This window comes from Hyla sarda, chromosome 3, assembly GCF_029499605.1.
Source record: "Hyla sarda isolate aHylSar1 chromosome 3, aHylSar1.hap1, whole genome shotgun sequence".
NCBI lineage: Eukaryota > Metazoa > Chordata > Amphibia > Anura > Hylidae > Hyla > Hyla sarda.
This window is the reverse complement of record NC_079191.1, coordinates 179,215,891-179,232,067: the sequence shown is the minus strand read 5'-3', so window position 1 is coordinate 179,232,067 and position 16,177 is coordinate 179,215,891. Positions and strand designations below refer to the sequence as shown.

At 42.9% G+C, this 16,177-nt stretch overlaps 1 protein-coding gene across 4 annotated transcripts in view; it reads left to right on the top strand.

Moving 5' to 3' along the window:
* ECE2 (endothelin converting enzyme 2) overlaps nt 1-16,177 on the top strand; it is a 125,097-nt gene that overhangs the window by 105,905 nt on the left and 3,015 nt on the right. For all 4 annotated transcript variants that reach the window (XM_056565657.1, XM_056565656.1, XM_056565658.1 and 1 more), the window contains 2 exons: nt 7,143-7,333; nt 15,947-16,042. In XM_056565657.1, coding sequence (XP_056421632.1) covers nt 7,143-7,333; nt 15,947-16,042 — 287 coding nt within the window. The remainder of the gene's footprint in view (nt 1-7,142; nt 7,334-15,946; nt 16,043-16,177) is intronic.

Genomic DNA, 16,177 nt, shown 5'->3' with positions numbered 1-16,177 from the left:
ATCAACAATGGAGACCAAGTTCCCCCTTGCTTGTTGACATAAAATACTGTGACAAGGTTGTCCGACTGTACTAGGACCCTCTGACCAGGCATGAAAAGTGACGAAGGGCACGATGGACCGCTCTCATCTCTCTCAAATTGGAGGAACTCTAACTCTCCGAAACTGACCATTTCACCTGGACCCACCGGTCCCCTAGGTGAGCTCCCCAGCCCAAACGGGAGGCATCCGTGGTTAGCACAACTGGGGAGCATTGGACAGACACCTCCCCCAGGTGACGTTGTCCTTGTTCAGCCACCCCAAAAGGTCCCTTCTGGTGGCTACCCAGAGAACAAGAGGAGAGTCCAGAGAAGACCAAAGACCGTTCCACTGAGAAATCATTTCCAGCTGTAGACATCTCGAGTGGGCCCTGGACCAAGGCATTGCTTCTAGGGATGATGTCATGAAGCCCAGCTCTCTCATGCCTGATCTAGTGGTTAGATTTGGAGAGGTCAGAAGATCCTGCACAGATGACATTAGCTTAACTGCTCTCTCTTCCGTCAGGAATATCCTCATTCGTTTGGAATCTAGCACGAATCCCAGAAATTTGCAGGTCATCGAGGGCTCCAACATTGACTTCTGGGTGTTCATAATGAAACCGTGAATCTCCAAGTTGATCATCAGCTGCAGGTGTAGTGGTGATGAGGCTGCTTTGATGTACCAGTCTAAGTAAGGCACCAGAAACACCCCTTGAAGATGTAGGTGAGCTGCAAGAACCACCAACACCTTCATAAATACTCTGAGCCAAGGACAAATCGAAGGGGAGACAGGTGAATTGTAAATGAAGGATCTTTTTCCCTTGGGGGATGGTGACTCTCAAAAACCTGAGATGCGATCTTCTGACCGGCACGTGCAGGTATGCATCCTTCAAATCCAATGTCACAGCGACCTCTCCCTCTTGCAGAAACGCTGTGACCGAATGGATTGTTTCCATTCGAAAATGCTTCCTTTTGATGAACTTGTTGATAAACGACAGATCTATCACCAGACGCCAAAGACGCCAAAGACCTAAGGAACTTTCTCCAGAAACCCTTTCTCGATGAATTGATGCACCAGATTCAGAAGATGAGGTTTCCCTAGATTGATGAACAGACTTGCTGGTGGAGGCAAGTAAACTCTATGCAATTATCTTTTGAGACAACTGATCTTACCCAAGCATCCAAAGTAGTCTCCCTTGCTGTCTAGCTCTTCGGATGAAAGGAGACCTTCTCTGAGGGTTCCTATAGGAGCGAAATTTCGACCTTTTGCTAATGAATGAAAAAGCTGTACCTTTAGAGCTGCTCATAGATTTTAAGATCCTTTCCAAATAACTTACGACCTTTAAAAGGAAGGGGACAAAAATGATTCTTGGAAGGAATGTCACCTCCCCATTCCTTCAACCACAAGGCTTTTCTTGTTGAGTTGGCTAATACCAATACTTTAGAGTTGGCCTTCAAGCAGTCCAATGGAAAGTCACACAAGAAATTAGATGTTCTCTTTAATTCAGACATATTGTTTAATAAATCCTCTCTCTCGGAACTCCATTGGCAATATCTTTAGCCAATTGGCTAAGCCAAAGCCTCAGTGCTTGGGCCACTGTAAATGTTGCCAGGGAAGCTTTACAATTACTGGCGACAGACGAATACACCTTCTTCAAATCCACTTAGGCCCTTCGATCCATAGGAGAGACTCTTCTTCCGAAGTGAACCAAGCCTTCTTGGATAAATGGGCTACTGCTAGATCCACCTTAGACGGATTCTCCCATGGATCCGAGACTCTGGAATCCAGTTTGTATGTGGCTTTAAACCGTGGTCCCATATCCAACTTTTTTTCCGGTTTACACCAACCAACTTGCATGAATTTCATAAGGAGAGGCTGTGTGGGAAAAAAACAATTCTTCTCTTTAGAAAAATAAAACAAAGCTTCCTTAAGCGGCATATCATTAGTGGACATATCATCCTCCACTGTAGCTTTAACTGCCTCCATAAGATGATGAATGTTTTCCTTATTCAGGAGACAAATATCTTCTGGATTCTTGGCATCTGAGAACTCTGAACTGGACAACAGTTCCCCTTCAGACAATTCATGCGAACTTGATTCAGAGGATGAACTTTCCTGATAATGTGATCTCTTCTGCTTACCACCTTTCTGGCTACGTGCCGACTCAAACATCTCAGACATCTGAGACATAATCCATCCAAAAAGCTGCTTGGTTTGATTTCTGAGGAGGCTGACAAAACTTGCATATATCATTGACACATGAGTCAGGCAGGGGTTGATGACGATTGACACAATCTCTATATCTCTCTTTCCTCCTCCTTTTCCCAGATTCCTTTTGGCTGGTCATCTGAAAAACATAAGGAGTAAAATCCCACATAGCCACAACTCAATATATATATAAAAGCAGGACGGACCCAAGGGGATGGTAATCATACCTTCTTGAATCACCAGAGGCACTGACCTGGTAGAGTGCTCGCAGCCACCTCTGTCCATGTGCCTTTAAATAACATAGGAAAGGGGAAAACACCCTCCCTCCCCGCCCAGAATCACAGTACCTTAACCAATGAGTGTTTGCACTTTGAATTGGACGCATCGGAAGTGACGACAGAGGCCGCACCAGGAAACAGCATGTCACTGATTGCGCCCATGCACCAGCTAGGAAGTCCTCCATTGGACAGAACAGCCTCCGCCATGCCGCTTCTTCAAAGCCTGGAGCGACAGCTGTATGTGCCTTCCACTGGCTCCTGCCTGCCGCACAACTAGCTGATAAGATCTCTCCGGAGTACTGCACTGCAGCCTTAGCCGGAGGAAGCCCGCTCCTCCAAACTATAGTTTTCTCACCGGGAGCGAAGGGGGCTATAAACGGAACTATTTACTTGAAATGAACTCCTGCTAGGAGACAAAACAAAAAAAAACACAGTGACCGAGATTTATCAAACTGTGTGAGACAAAAAGTGGAGTGATTTGCCCACAGCAACCAATCACAGTTCAGCTTTCACTTTACCTGAGCTCGTAAACTGAGCTGTGGTTGCTGTGGGGATATCACTCTACTTTTTCTCTCACACAGTTTGATAAATCTCCCCCAGTGTGCTTAGTTATTGGGGATATTTATGCTCTGGGGGCGTGTTCTTCCATAGATTAATTGGTTGATTCAATTAGTTTTACTAATTGGTTGTTTTTGTTTCTTCTGCTTGGTTGTAGGAATAAATACGTTAACCCATATGTTGCCTGTGCTGCCGTAGGGCGATATGGAATGCTATTTAGCCTAGTATTAGAGTACACCTCTCACTACAAGCAGTTTATCAAAGCATAGTACTAACATACTATATTTTTTCTTACTGTCCAGAGCTCCATATCCTCTCTTCTGCCAGAGTTAACATTTCAGATACAGAGTTAGGTGAAGCAATTATATATGGATGTTATTGAACCTAATATGATCCATTTAAAGATGAAAGAGAAAAGCACCCTCTAGTGGCACCAGAATTTAAATTGGGAAATGGGGGATTTATGGGTCTGCATGAAAGAGTTAAAGCTCCCATCCTAATGAAATGCATAGATTCTGCAGTCTGCATGTTTTAATATTATAATAAAATAATTGTTATGGGATGTACACTTTTCTAATCATTGGAATGAATTAATAAAACAAAAGAAATTGTGCATACTGATAAAACATCTACACATGCTCCTCTTCTATTGGTCCGCACTGTATTTTGCTTCTAAGAACAGTAGATTATGCTCCAGAGCTGCACTTCCATCTGTAATATAGACAGGCAGTTGCAGCCATTCTAAAAGCAATATAAAATTGTCTTTTGTCACCTAGTATTCTTGCCAAATTCCTTTAAATAAATATCAACTTACCGCCATGAATATTAGCCTTAAATAGGCACTATACCTATAAAAAAAACTTTTAATATGTCAGACCGAGCCATGTGAAAAGTTTTGACTATGTTCACATGGCAGAATTTCTGCACGGAATTCTGCATGATAATTCTGCATACATTCATAGCCCATTCACTTCAATGTAATTTCCAGCAGCACAAATTCTGCTGTGTGAATGGGTCAGCAGAATCCCATTGAAGTGTATTAGCTATAAATTCATGCAGAATTCCCTGCAGAACTTCTGGAGTTTGAACAAAGCCTTAGGCCGCAGACTTTAAACACGTGCGGAATTGTCCACTTCCCCAACAGGAGCAGTCCGTCCTACTACAGCTTCAATCATGAACAGTGACTATTCCATGATGGGAGCTCTAGTAGGAGAGACGGCTCCTGCCGGGGAAGCGGACGGCATTGCGCTTTGATCGCCGGTCAGCTCTATGAAAAACTATGATCCGCACTGTATAATTTTAAAAACCCAGCCGGAAGCCCTGAATTGCCACTTGGTGCCGGCCATTCAGGGTTCCCGGTGGGGTATTTGAATTAGTGAAATTATGAAAGTGAAATATACATCGCTGGGGAGTGGTGCGGCTGACATGCCGCTTGTTCCCAAGCTAATAACTTATGATCACAGGGGGTCTCAGAATTGAGACCCGATGCGATCACTCCCTCAGCCCCTGTACTACTACTACCAACATGGAGCAGGCTCTATTCCATAATAAGAGTAGTAGTACCAGCGCAGTAGTCTCACGCAGCTGGGGGAACTATTACTCCCATCATAGAAACAAGTCTGTTCCATGATGGGAGTAGTAGCAACCCCCAGCTGCGGGGGTGTGTGGGCAACTGTGGAAAAAAAGAGAGATTTTATTAAACTAAACTGTCAGTTTGTGCGGATTCCACGCAGGATCTGCATGCATTTTGCACGAATTCTGCACAAATTCTGCACGAATTGGGCAGAAAGTCAGCCCCATTGTCTTCAATGGGATTCCGCAGCCGAAGTCCAGAAAAATATAAGACCAGACATTTTTCAACAGAATTTCAGCAGTGGAATTCTGTTGTCTGAATGACAATGTGGAGTCCCCTTAGGCTGCGTTCACACAATGGAAATTCTGCATATCTGCGTGAATTCTGCATTCCCATCATTCCCCATCAATTTCCGCTTTGTTTGATTGACATGCAAAATCAATGCAGAAGGTGTGCAGAATTCGTGCAGAAATTTCTGCAGATTTTCCTGCAGAATTCTGCATGATCAGCTCCATTTGTAAGCTTTAAAGATCACTTAAAAGGGATGTACATTTAGTTTTTTTGTTACATTTCGTAGGTTATTCCTGTATTGTGGGCAATGAATTTTATTTGTTTTATAACAAATGTTTGTTTAATTTAGATGCAGGGAGCAATTATTGGGAGTGTGGCAGTGAGAAAAGAAAGAGCGGCGGAGATTGCAACAATGGAAGACAGGTATGTATAATTTTATGTGATAGATATAAACTTGAATTAATGAAGTCTGTATAGTGTGATATGTAATTTTAATTCAAATATAGGCCCAGATTTATCCAACTGTGTAAGAGAAAAAATAGAGGGATTTGTCCACAGCAACCAATCACAGCTCAGCTAACGAGCTTTGGTTAATTGAAAGCTTAGCCGTGATTGGTTACTGTGGGAAAATCACTATGTTTTCTCACACAGTTTGATAAATCTGGGACATAATGTTTTACCTTTTTATTTAATGTCATTAGCATTTTTTTTAATCCTTAAAAATATGGAACGTGTTTAATTCTCTTTTGCTAACTTCTCTGCGTTCTGTTTCATTTCAGCTTAAAATTTGCCTGTCTGAGCTGTAATATCAGTATGTTAGGTGGCAAAAGCACAAACTTAATTGCCAAATGAGTTTGTGGTTTTGCCAATTAAGTTTGTGGTTATGCCACCTAACATACTTACATTTTGCAGCTCAGACAGGCAAATTTAAATCTGAAATGAAACAAAAGGCAGAGAAGTTAGAGAAAGAGAATTAAACACGTTACATATTTTTAAGGATTAATTGCTAATGACATTAAATAAAATGGTTAAACATTATATTTTTTTATTAAAATTACATATCACACTATACAGTCACCATTGATTCAAGTTTAAATCTCTTACATAAAATTATAAATACCTGTCTTCCATTGTTGCGATGTCTGCGGCTCTTTCTTTTCTCACTGCCTCACTCCCAATAATGGTTTCCTGCATCCAAATTAATAAAAAATTTGCTATATAAAACATAAAATTTGTTAGCTACAATATTTAGCATCCCTACAACATCATTCCTGCAAATTCGGCACAAATCCTGTGCACATTCTGTGTATATTACACAGAAATTCCTTTTCATTGAAGTGTATAGGCTATAAATTCAGTGCAGAAATTTTGCCATGTGAACCCGGCCTTAGAGGAAGATTTATCAAAGCCTGTGCAAAGGAAAAGTTGCAGAGTTGCTCATAGCAATCAATCCGATTGCTTCTTTCATTATGCAGAGGCCTTGTTAAAAATGAAAGAAGCGATCTGATTGGTTACTATGGACAGCTGGTCAACTTTTCCTCGGGACAGGTTTTGATAAATCTCAGGCCAGGTTCACATGGCAGAATTTCTGCTCTGAATTCTGCATGAAAATTCTGCATGAATTTATAGTCAATTCACTTCAATGAAATTCCTGCAGCAGAAATTCTGCTGCGTGAATGGGACAGTGGAATCCCATTGAAGTGTATTGGCTATAAATTCATGCAGAAATTCCATGCAGAAATTCTGCCGTGTGAACCAGGCCTTAGGCCAAGTTCACACAATGGAAATTCTGCATATCTGCATGAATTCTGCATTGCATTGGTTCTGTGCAGAATTACGCAGTATTTTATAATTTGTGGAATGTGCGTGCACATGAGTAAGGGGGCGAACCCCCGAAACGTTGCATCCCAACTGGAGTGGCAGTGCGTACAACACCTCTAGCTTTAACAAGTACAATGCTGTTTGTAAGAAATACCCTGAAAATGTCATGAACGAAAAATAAAAAGAAGAATCTCTAACAAGAAAACACCTAACTGTGAATTTTATCTACTTACACATGATATGCTTGCCTGAGCTATGCCTTAAAGTAATCAGACTGTGAAAATGATCTGTTAGTCATTATATAGTTACACTTTCCACCCAACCTTGTTCATGCCGTATTTATGTGCATCAGAAGATTACACAGACTATCTGCTGTTCAAATATCATTTTTATTACAGGCCGGGAGTATGATGAGGATGGTAACCTACGTCCTTGGTGGCAAAACTCCTCTCTGGAGGCATTTAAAAATCGCACTGAGTGCATGGTTAGTCAATACAACGCGTACAATGTAAATGGAGAGAAGGTCAATGGACGTCAAACACTTGGGGAAAATATAGCCGACAACGGTGGCTTAAAGGCAGCATACCATGTAAGTGCTAGAATGTAAAATATCTGTGCTATCCTGAGTGCAGGGCCAATAGTACTTACTAGCCCTCATTTACAAAGACTGGAGTGTCGGTTAGGTTTTTTTTTTTCAATGTACTCGTCTTTTTTTTCCTTGTGATTTACTAATCTGTTGCCCAATTTCCCTTTCTTTCTGTCGCAGGTTTTTTTTTCTGTCGCACAAAATGTATTCTGTGCGACAGAAAAAAAGTCTCTGCAAATTCTGACTACATTAGTGCTTGTACTACTACCCCCATCATGGAACAGGGTCTGTTCCATGTTGGGGGTAGTAGTACAGGGGCTGAGGGATTGATCGCACCAGGTCTCACTTCGGATGTTATTAAGCAGGTTATTAAGCTATCAGTTATTAAGCTATCAGATGTTATTAAGCAGGGGAGCGGGCAGCATGTTCCGATCCCCTGCAATGTACTGTAAACTTTCATTTTTAAATTCCCCACCAGTCCACCAGGAGCCCTGAATGGCCGGACCGAGGAGCCAATCAGGGCTCCTGGCAGAGTTTTAATATAGAAGCGCTGTGGTGGGCAAAGATGTATAGAATCGCTGGGGGGGTATATATCTGGCCCCTCCAGCATATCTATATATCTTTCCCCCTGCTGCGCTATATCAAACTTAGTGGCCGCTGCGCTTGAATAAATGTACTGCCCCCCCAGCTCGATTATATATCTATACTGACCCCCGCTGTGCATATACTGACCCCCGCTGCACATATTTATATATATACTGCCTCCCCCAAGCTGCGCATATTAATCTTCATCTTCTCCCTCCCCTGGCTGCCAATGAATGAAAACTCTATTAGCGGGGGAGCGGAGGGCTGCTGCCCGCTCTCGCTGCTAAGAGTTTTATTTTATTTTATTTATTTATATAGCGCCTACAGATTCTGCAGCTATTTATATAGCGCCTACAGATTTGTCATTCATAGCGGGCAGCAGCTGCATATCATGCTGTGGGGGTCAGATATATGGATATATGTCTGACCCTCACAGCATACATATACAAATGCCGGCTCACCGCTATGAATGACAAGTAAGCTATTGGCAGCAGCAGCGGAGCCTCCGCTCCCTGCACTGCTTTACTTGTCATTCATAGCAGTGAGCCGGCACCTGTATATATAGATGCGCGGTAGGGGTCAGACATATGGATATATTTTTGACCCGTATCCTGTTTTGTGACCGGATCTAAAACCGTAGTATACTACAGTTTTAGGTCCGGTCAGGAAACCGCATACGGGGCAAACCGTGCACTCCCGTACCCCAGCCGGATCCGGCACCCGTAACATAAAAACGAGGTGTGAATGCAGCCTAAGCCTGTTTTAAAGCACTCAACTGTTTTTCTGTGACCAGTTCCTGAGGTTGATTATTCCATAGGTTCCCAGTTTTTATACTATTCAAACATGCCAGGTTGTGGCCCAAGGCCAAGTCAACCATAAAATACATGGTAAAACAACAAATTGGAAAGGCATTTTATTTTCAAAACTAAAATGCAGTGGGGGTGTACATATTTAATAAAAAGGACATGGCAGAGCTCTCAGAAGATCCTGAAGTCGCAGTGTGGCCATGTCTCATTAAATAAATAAGCAAGCTCCTCTCTACAGTCACCGCATGAAACACAGCCCATATTATTATGCAGATTCCCCCCTCTGATGGATTGCCATGATAGTCATAGGGGACTACAAAGCCCTATAATTTAGGATCGAGGGTGTGTGTGTGTAAACATGTACAGTCATGGCCATAAATGTTGGCACCCCTGAAATCTTTCAAGAAAATGAAGTATTTCTCACAGAAAAGGATTGCAGTAACACATGTTTTGCTATACACATGTTTATTCCCTTTGTGTGTATTGGAACTAAACCAAAAAAGGGAGGAAAAAAAGCAAATTGGACATAATGTCACACCAAACTAAAAAATGGGCTGGACAAAATTATTGGCACCCTTTCAAAGTTGTTGAAAAATAAAACTGTTTCTAGCATGTGATGCTCCTTTAAACTCACCTGGGGCAAGTAACAGGCGTGGGCAATATAAAAATCACACCTGAATGCAGATTAAAAGGAGAGAAGTTCACTTAGTCTTTGCATTGTGTGTCTGTGTGTGCCACACTAAGCATGGACAACAGAAAGAGAACTCTCTGAGGACTTGAAAACCAAAATTGTGGGGAAATATCAACAATATTACAATTCCATCTCCAGAGATCTAGATTTGCCTTTGTCCACAGTACGCAACATTATTAAGAAGTATGCAACCCATGGCACTGTAGCTAATCTCCCTGGGCGTGGACTGAAGAGAAAAAGTGATGAAAGGGGTCAACGCAGGATAGTTCAGATGGTGGATAAGCAGCCCCAAACAAGTTCCAAAGATATTCAAACTGTCCTGCAGGCTCAGGGAGCATCAGTGTCAGCGCGAACTATCTGTCGACATTAAAGGACAACTGTAGTGGAACACTTTTATATATGCCCTTGCCTCAAATATAAACAAAATGAACTCATACATACCTTCCTATGAGCCCCCTTGGTCCGGCACAGGCCTCATGGTCCAGCAGTGCTGACCTCATTCCACTTCCTGGGGACGGGGACACCGCAGAGCTGTCGGCGTATCACCGGCCACAGCGATGTCCCGCCCTGGCCTGTGATAGGCTGAGCCCACTGTCAAGGAGCTCTGGCCGGCTTCCTACATGACAGTGGGCTCAGCCTATCACAGGCGGGACATCGCTGTGGCCGGTGATACGCCGACGGCTCTGCGGTGTCCCCGTCCCAATGAAGTGGAATGAGGTCAGCACTGCCGGACCTTGAGGCCTGTGCTGGACCAACGGGGGCTCGTAGGAAGGTATGTATGAGTTTATTTTGTTTATATTTGAGGCCTGGGCACAAGCATATATAAAAGTGTTCCACTACAGTTTTCCTTTAAATGAAATGAAACGCTATGGCAGGAGACCCAGGAGGACCCCACTGCTGACACAGATACATAAAAAAGCCAGACTACATTTTGCCAAAATGAACTTGAGTAAGCCAAAATCCTTCTGGGAAAACATCTTTTGGACAGAACAGACCAAGATAGAGCTTTTTGGTAAAGCACATCATTCTACTGTTTACCGAAAACAGAATGAGGCCTACAAAGAAAAGAACACAGTACTTACAGTGAAATATGGTGGAGGTTCAATGATGTTTTGGGGTTGTTTTGCTGCCTCTGGCACTGGGTGCCTTGAATGTGTGCAAGGCATCATGAAATCTGAGGATTACCAATGGATTTTGGGTCACACTGTACAGCCCAGTGTCAGAAAGCTGTGTTTGCATCCGAGATCTTGGGTCTTCCAGCAGGACAATGACCCCAAACATACGTCAAAAAGCACCCAGAAATGGATGGCAACAAAGTGCTGGAGAGTTCTGAAGTGGCCAGCAATGAGTCCACATCTAAATCCCATTGAACACCTGTGGAGAGATCTTAAAATTGTTGTTGGGAAAAGGCGCCTTCCAATAAGAGAGACCTGGAGCAGTTTGCAAAGGAAGAGTGGTCCAACATTCCGGCTGAGAGGTGAAAGAAACTTATTGATGGTTATATTTTCAATTTCAATTATTTTTCCCAAGGGTGTGCAACCAAATACAGTGGTCCCTCAACATACGATGGTAATTCGTTCTAAATGAACCATCGTTTGTTGAAACCATCCTATGTTGAGGGATCCATGCAATGAAAAGAATAGGAAGTTATACTCACCTGTCCCCGTCGCTCCGGACCGTCACCGCTGCCCTGGATGTTGCCCTCCATCGGTGTTGCCACTTCCCCTGGGTGTCCCCGCCGCTCCGGACCATCTCTGCTGCCTGGGATCGTAGCTCTTCATTGCCGTCATCACATCGCTGCAGACTCCGCTCCTATTGGATGACGGGACGGCGTGCACGGCAACGTGATGATGATGAAGGAGAGAGACGGCGATGCAGGGGATCCCGAAGAGGATGGTCCGGAGCGCCGGGGACAGGCGAGTGATTGTCACCGGACTACACGGGGCACCTTAAACGGCTATCCTGTGGCAGCTGAAGCAGTCTGCACTGCCGGAGAGCCGTTTATGCGATGGCCCCGACATACAAAAGCATTGTATGTTGATGCTGCCTTCAACATGCGATGGCCTCTGAGAGGCCATCCTATGTTGAAATTATCGTATGTCGGGGCCATCGTAGGTCGGGGGGTCAATGTATTAAGTTAAGGGTGCCAATAATTTTGTCCAGCCCATTTTTGGAGTTTGCTGTGACATTATGTCCAATTAGCTTTTTTTCCTCCCTTTGTATGTTTAATTCCAATACACACAAAGGGAATAAACATGTGTATAGCAAAACATGTGTCAATGCAATCCTTTTCCATGAGAAATACTTCATTTTCTAGAAAAATTTCAGGCATGCCAACATTTACGGCCATGACTGTTTGCTGTTAAAAGGTATGTGATCAGCCCTCCATAGCTATGTCCAGGTTACTGCCTCCTCTTAAACCATTCTATGGGAGCAACTTGAATGCTTAGAAGAGTAGTTGTCTTGCTGCATGACCCATGTTCTCTTAAGATTCAGCTCACGGACAGATGTCCATTTTCTTTCAGAAGCTGCTGGTATAATTCAGAATGTATTGTTCCATTAATTATGGCAAGACATCCTGGCCCAAATGCTGCAAAACAGGCCCAAAACATGATACTACCACAAACTTCTTTCAAAAATTTGGACTGCAGTGTTTTACTTCTCCAAACATAACGCTTCTCACTTAAAGAGGCACTGTCATTGTTGAAAACTTTTGATATATTGCAGGACTATTAAAGCTCAAAATAGCCGCTACTAGGGGTCGCCTGTCTTTTAGCCAGACAGACCAGTCTAGTTTTTGCAACATCCTGGATACCGGCCGTGAAACTTGCCGGTATCAAGGATAGGCGATCCCTGCAGTATCATGTAGAGTGTATGCGTGGGCACGCACTGCCTGTGAACAAGCACAGGGAGCGCGCACACACAGGCAGTGCGGAAAACACTCACGGGCCCTACTGGATGTTTTTGTGTAAACCCCCCCCCCCCCCCCGCTGCCTCCGGGACACGCACCATGGTTAGTTTAATAGTAATTCAGCCCCTGTAGAGCGGTCAGCGAGGCCTTACCTTTCATGCTATTAGGCATGGAGGAGTCTGCAGCCGAGCTCTGTGCTGTCTGTCCCTTATGCTGCAGCAGCATAGAGCTCTGTACTAGAGGGCTGCATTGGGATTGTGCTCCTCCTGTGTTTCCTCACCTTGCCATCGCACCCCCCCCCCCCCCTTGCCATTTTGTGGAGCCCAGGCAGCCTGCCCTGGTGGATCATGACTGTAACTGTACTGCTCGTGCTGCAGCCCCAGCCGGGTCTGTAAGTGTCTGCATCTCAGTAATCCTCCCAGCCAGGGCCTCTGCACATGGGGTTAAGTGCACTGCAGAGCACTGCACCCTAGTGTCTTCCACAGACCCTAGGGTGCAATGCTCTGCTGTCTGCTCATACCCCCACCTGTATAAGAATTTACATACACACACATGGGGGGGGGGGGGGGGTATGTGCAGACTGCAGAGCATTGCGCCCTAGAGTCTTCCACAGCAGGGGTATGCCACCGGATGTGCGGGGGTACGCAATGCGCTGACAAATACCGGCCATGCATTGGCCAGTATTTGTCAGCGCATTGCGGGGAATCTATAAGACTAGGCAGAAAGAGGCCAAGCAAATTATAAGAACTTCTAAAGCGCAGGCAGAAGAAAAACTAGCTCAGTCTGTGAAAAAAGGGGATAAAACATTCTTCAGATATATAAATGAAAAAAGGAAATTAAAACAAGGAATAACTAAATTAAAAACACAGGAAGGAAGTTATGTAGAAGAGTGGTGAGCTAGTAAAACCGTTAACAGATTTATTTAACCAATCACTGGTAACAGGAGTCGTCCCGGAAGATTGGAATTTAGCAAATGTCGTGCCCATTCACAAGAAAGGTAGTAGGGAGGAATCAAGCAACTATAGTCTGACATCAATAGTGGGGAAATTAATGGAAACCCTACTAAAGGGATAGGAATGTGGAACATCTAAAATCCCATGGATTGCAAGATGAAAAACAATGTGGGTTTACTTCAGGGAGATCATGTCAAACAAATCTTATTGATTTTTTTGACTGGGTAACTAAAATAATAGACGGCGGAGGGGCAGTAGACATCGCATATCTAGATTTTAGTAAGGCTTTTGACATTGTCCCACATAGAAGACTTATCAATAAACTGCAGTCATTGAGCTTGGACTCCCATATTGTTGAGTGCATTAGACAGTGGCTGAGTGACAGACAACAGAAGGTTGTAGTCAATGGAGAATATTCAGAGCAAGGTCTTGTCACCAGTGGGGTACCTCAGGGATCTGTACTGGGACCAATATTGTTTAATATCTTCATTAGTGATATCGCAAAAGGTCTCGATGGTAAGGTATGTCTTTTTGCTGATGACACAAAGATATGTAACAGGGTTGATGTTCCTGGAGGGATCCGCCAAATGGAAAAGTATTTAGGAAAACTAGAAGAATGGTCAGAACTCTGGCAACTGAAATTTAATGTGGATAAGTGCAAGATAATGCACCTGGGGCATAAAAACCCTCAGGCAGAATATAGAATATTTGACACAGTCCTGACCTCAGTATCTGAGGAAAGGGATTTAGGAGTAATTATTTCAGAAGACTTAAAAGGTAGGAAGACAATGTAATAGAGCAGCAGGAAATGCTAGCAGAATGCTTGGATGTATAGGGAGAGGTATAAGCAGTAGAAAGAGAGAAGTGCTCATGCCGCTGTACAGAACACTGGTAAAACCTCACTTTGAGTATTGTGCACAGTACTGGAGGCCTTATCTTCAAAACGATATAGATACTCTAGAGAGAGTTCAAAGAAGAGCTACTAAACTAGTACATGGATTGCAGAACTAAACTTACCAGGAAAGGTTAAAGGACCTCAACATGTATAGCTTGGAAGAAAGAAGAGACAGAGGGGATATGATAGAGACTTTTAAATACATAAAGGGAATCAACACTGTAAAGGAGGAGAACATATTTAAAAGAAGAAAAACTACCACAAGAGGACATAGTTTTAAATTAGAGGGGCAAAGGTTTCTGCAGTAATATCACGAAGTATTGCTTTACTGAGAGAGTACTGGATGCAGGGAATAGCCTTCATGCAGAAGTGCAAATACAGTGAAGGAGTTTAAACATGCATGGGATAAGCATAAGGCTATCCTTCATATAAGACAGGACCAGGGACTATTGATAGGATTCAGATTATTGGGCATACTAGATAGGCCAAATGGTTCTTATCTGCCGACACAATCTATGTTCTATGTTTCTTTGACATAACTCTGGCTGAAAACGGGCTGGGAAACCGAAATAACAAAATGGGAATAACCCTTAAATAACAAACAAGCTAACACTCACCTCTCTGCTCTCCTCTGTTCCTGTTCTGTTAACACTTGAAACCTCCACTATGTTAGCCCCCAAGTAGGTAGGTTCTTCTGAGAATGCCTGTACAGTTGATAGTGGCTCAAGGGGAGGTTAAAACAATGAAATCACCCTCTTGTACGCCCTGGGGACAACTGAGCAGGTCCTTTTCCCTCCCCAGGCTCCTGTACAGATTCATGATGGTGGAATCGTGAATACTAACATTAGCTTATGTGAGAAAGGCCTTTAGTTGCTTACAGGTCACCTTGGGTTCATTTGAGACCTTTTGGACTTATTCCTTGCTCTTTTGTAATCCTTTTTGGTTGACCACTCCTAGGGAAGGTAATAATGGTCTCTCATTTCCTCTCTTTGTACACAATCTTGGTGGAGTCCAAATTCTTTAGAGAGAGTTTTGTAACTTTTTAAAAGCCGGATGGACAATTTTTCTTATGAATTCCTCAAAAACCATGCCATAACACACTTCCACAAACCTGTTAAGATCAGACTTTGATAGTTCCCTTTGCTTTAAATATAACAGGTAGCTCACTCAATGACCTGAATGTCATCCCATTGACTGAAAACAACTAACTCTAATTTCACCTTCAACTTACTGTAATTTCACAGTGCACTTTTAATGCATATTTGCACCAGTTCTAAAGAGAAAACCAGGTGTGGAACAAAATGAATTAGTGAATATAAAGAACAGATGCTACTTTTATTCCTTTTTTTATTTTTATTTTATTCCACACCTGTGAAAAAGGGCAGAAGTAGCACCTTTTTCTTCTATTATGTAATTTTCTATGATTCACATCTGGTTTTGTCTTCTAAACTACACCGCAAAACTGTACTGTTTTAGAGCAACCTAAAGGTTCACATAAGTTTGCCATTTACAGATAAGTGATATTGGATCATTTTCCTCAATACATAAATGGCCAAGTCTTTTTTGACTCATGTGTTCCATTTTGTCCTCTTTATCTACTTATAGTATTTGTGTGAAAATTTGATGTAGGTTTAGGTCAAATGTATGCAGAAATTTTGGAGGGTTTACAAACTTTTAAGCACCACTCTATAAAGAAGTCTATGAACTAGCCCTATGGACAAGCTTTGTTTCCTGTAAACTAAATGTGTGCTATTCACTAAATTCCTCTGTTTTAGGCATACAAATCCTGGTTACAGAAACATGGTGAAGAAAATCGACTACCTGGAGTGGGACTTACCAACCATCAGCTATTCTTTGTAGGATTTGCACAGGTGACATCAACATAAACTGATCAGTTTTTGATAATACTGACAACATCTTGCAGAAAGAATGGACGTCTCCAGCACCAATATTCAGGTAAGAGGTTTCTCTTTATTAATCCAAAGTAAAATCTTTACAGCACATCA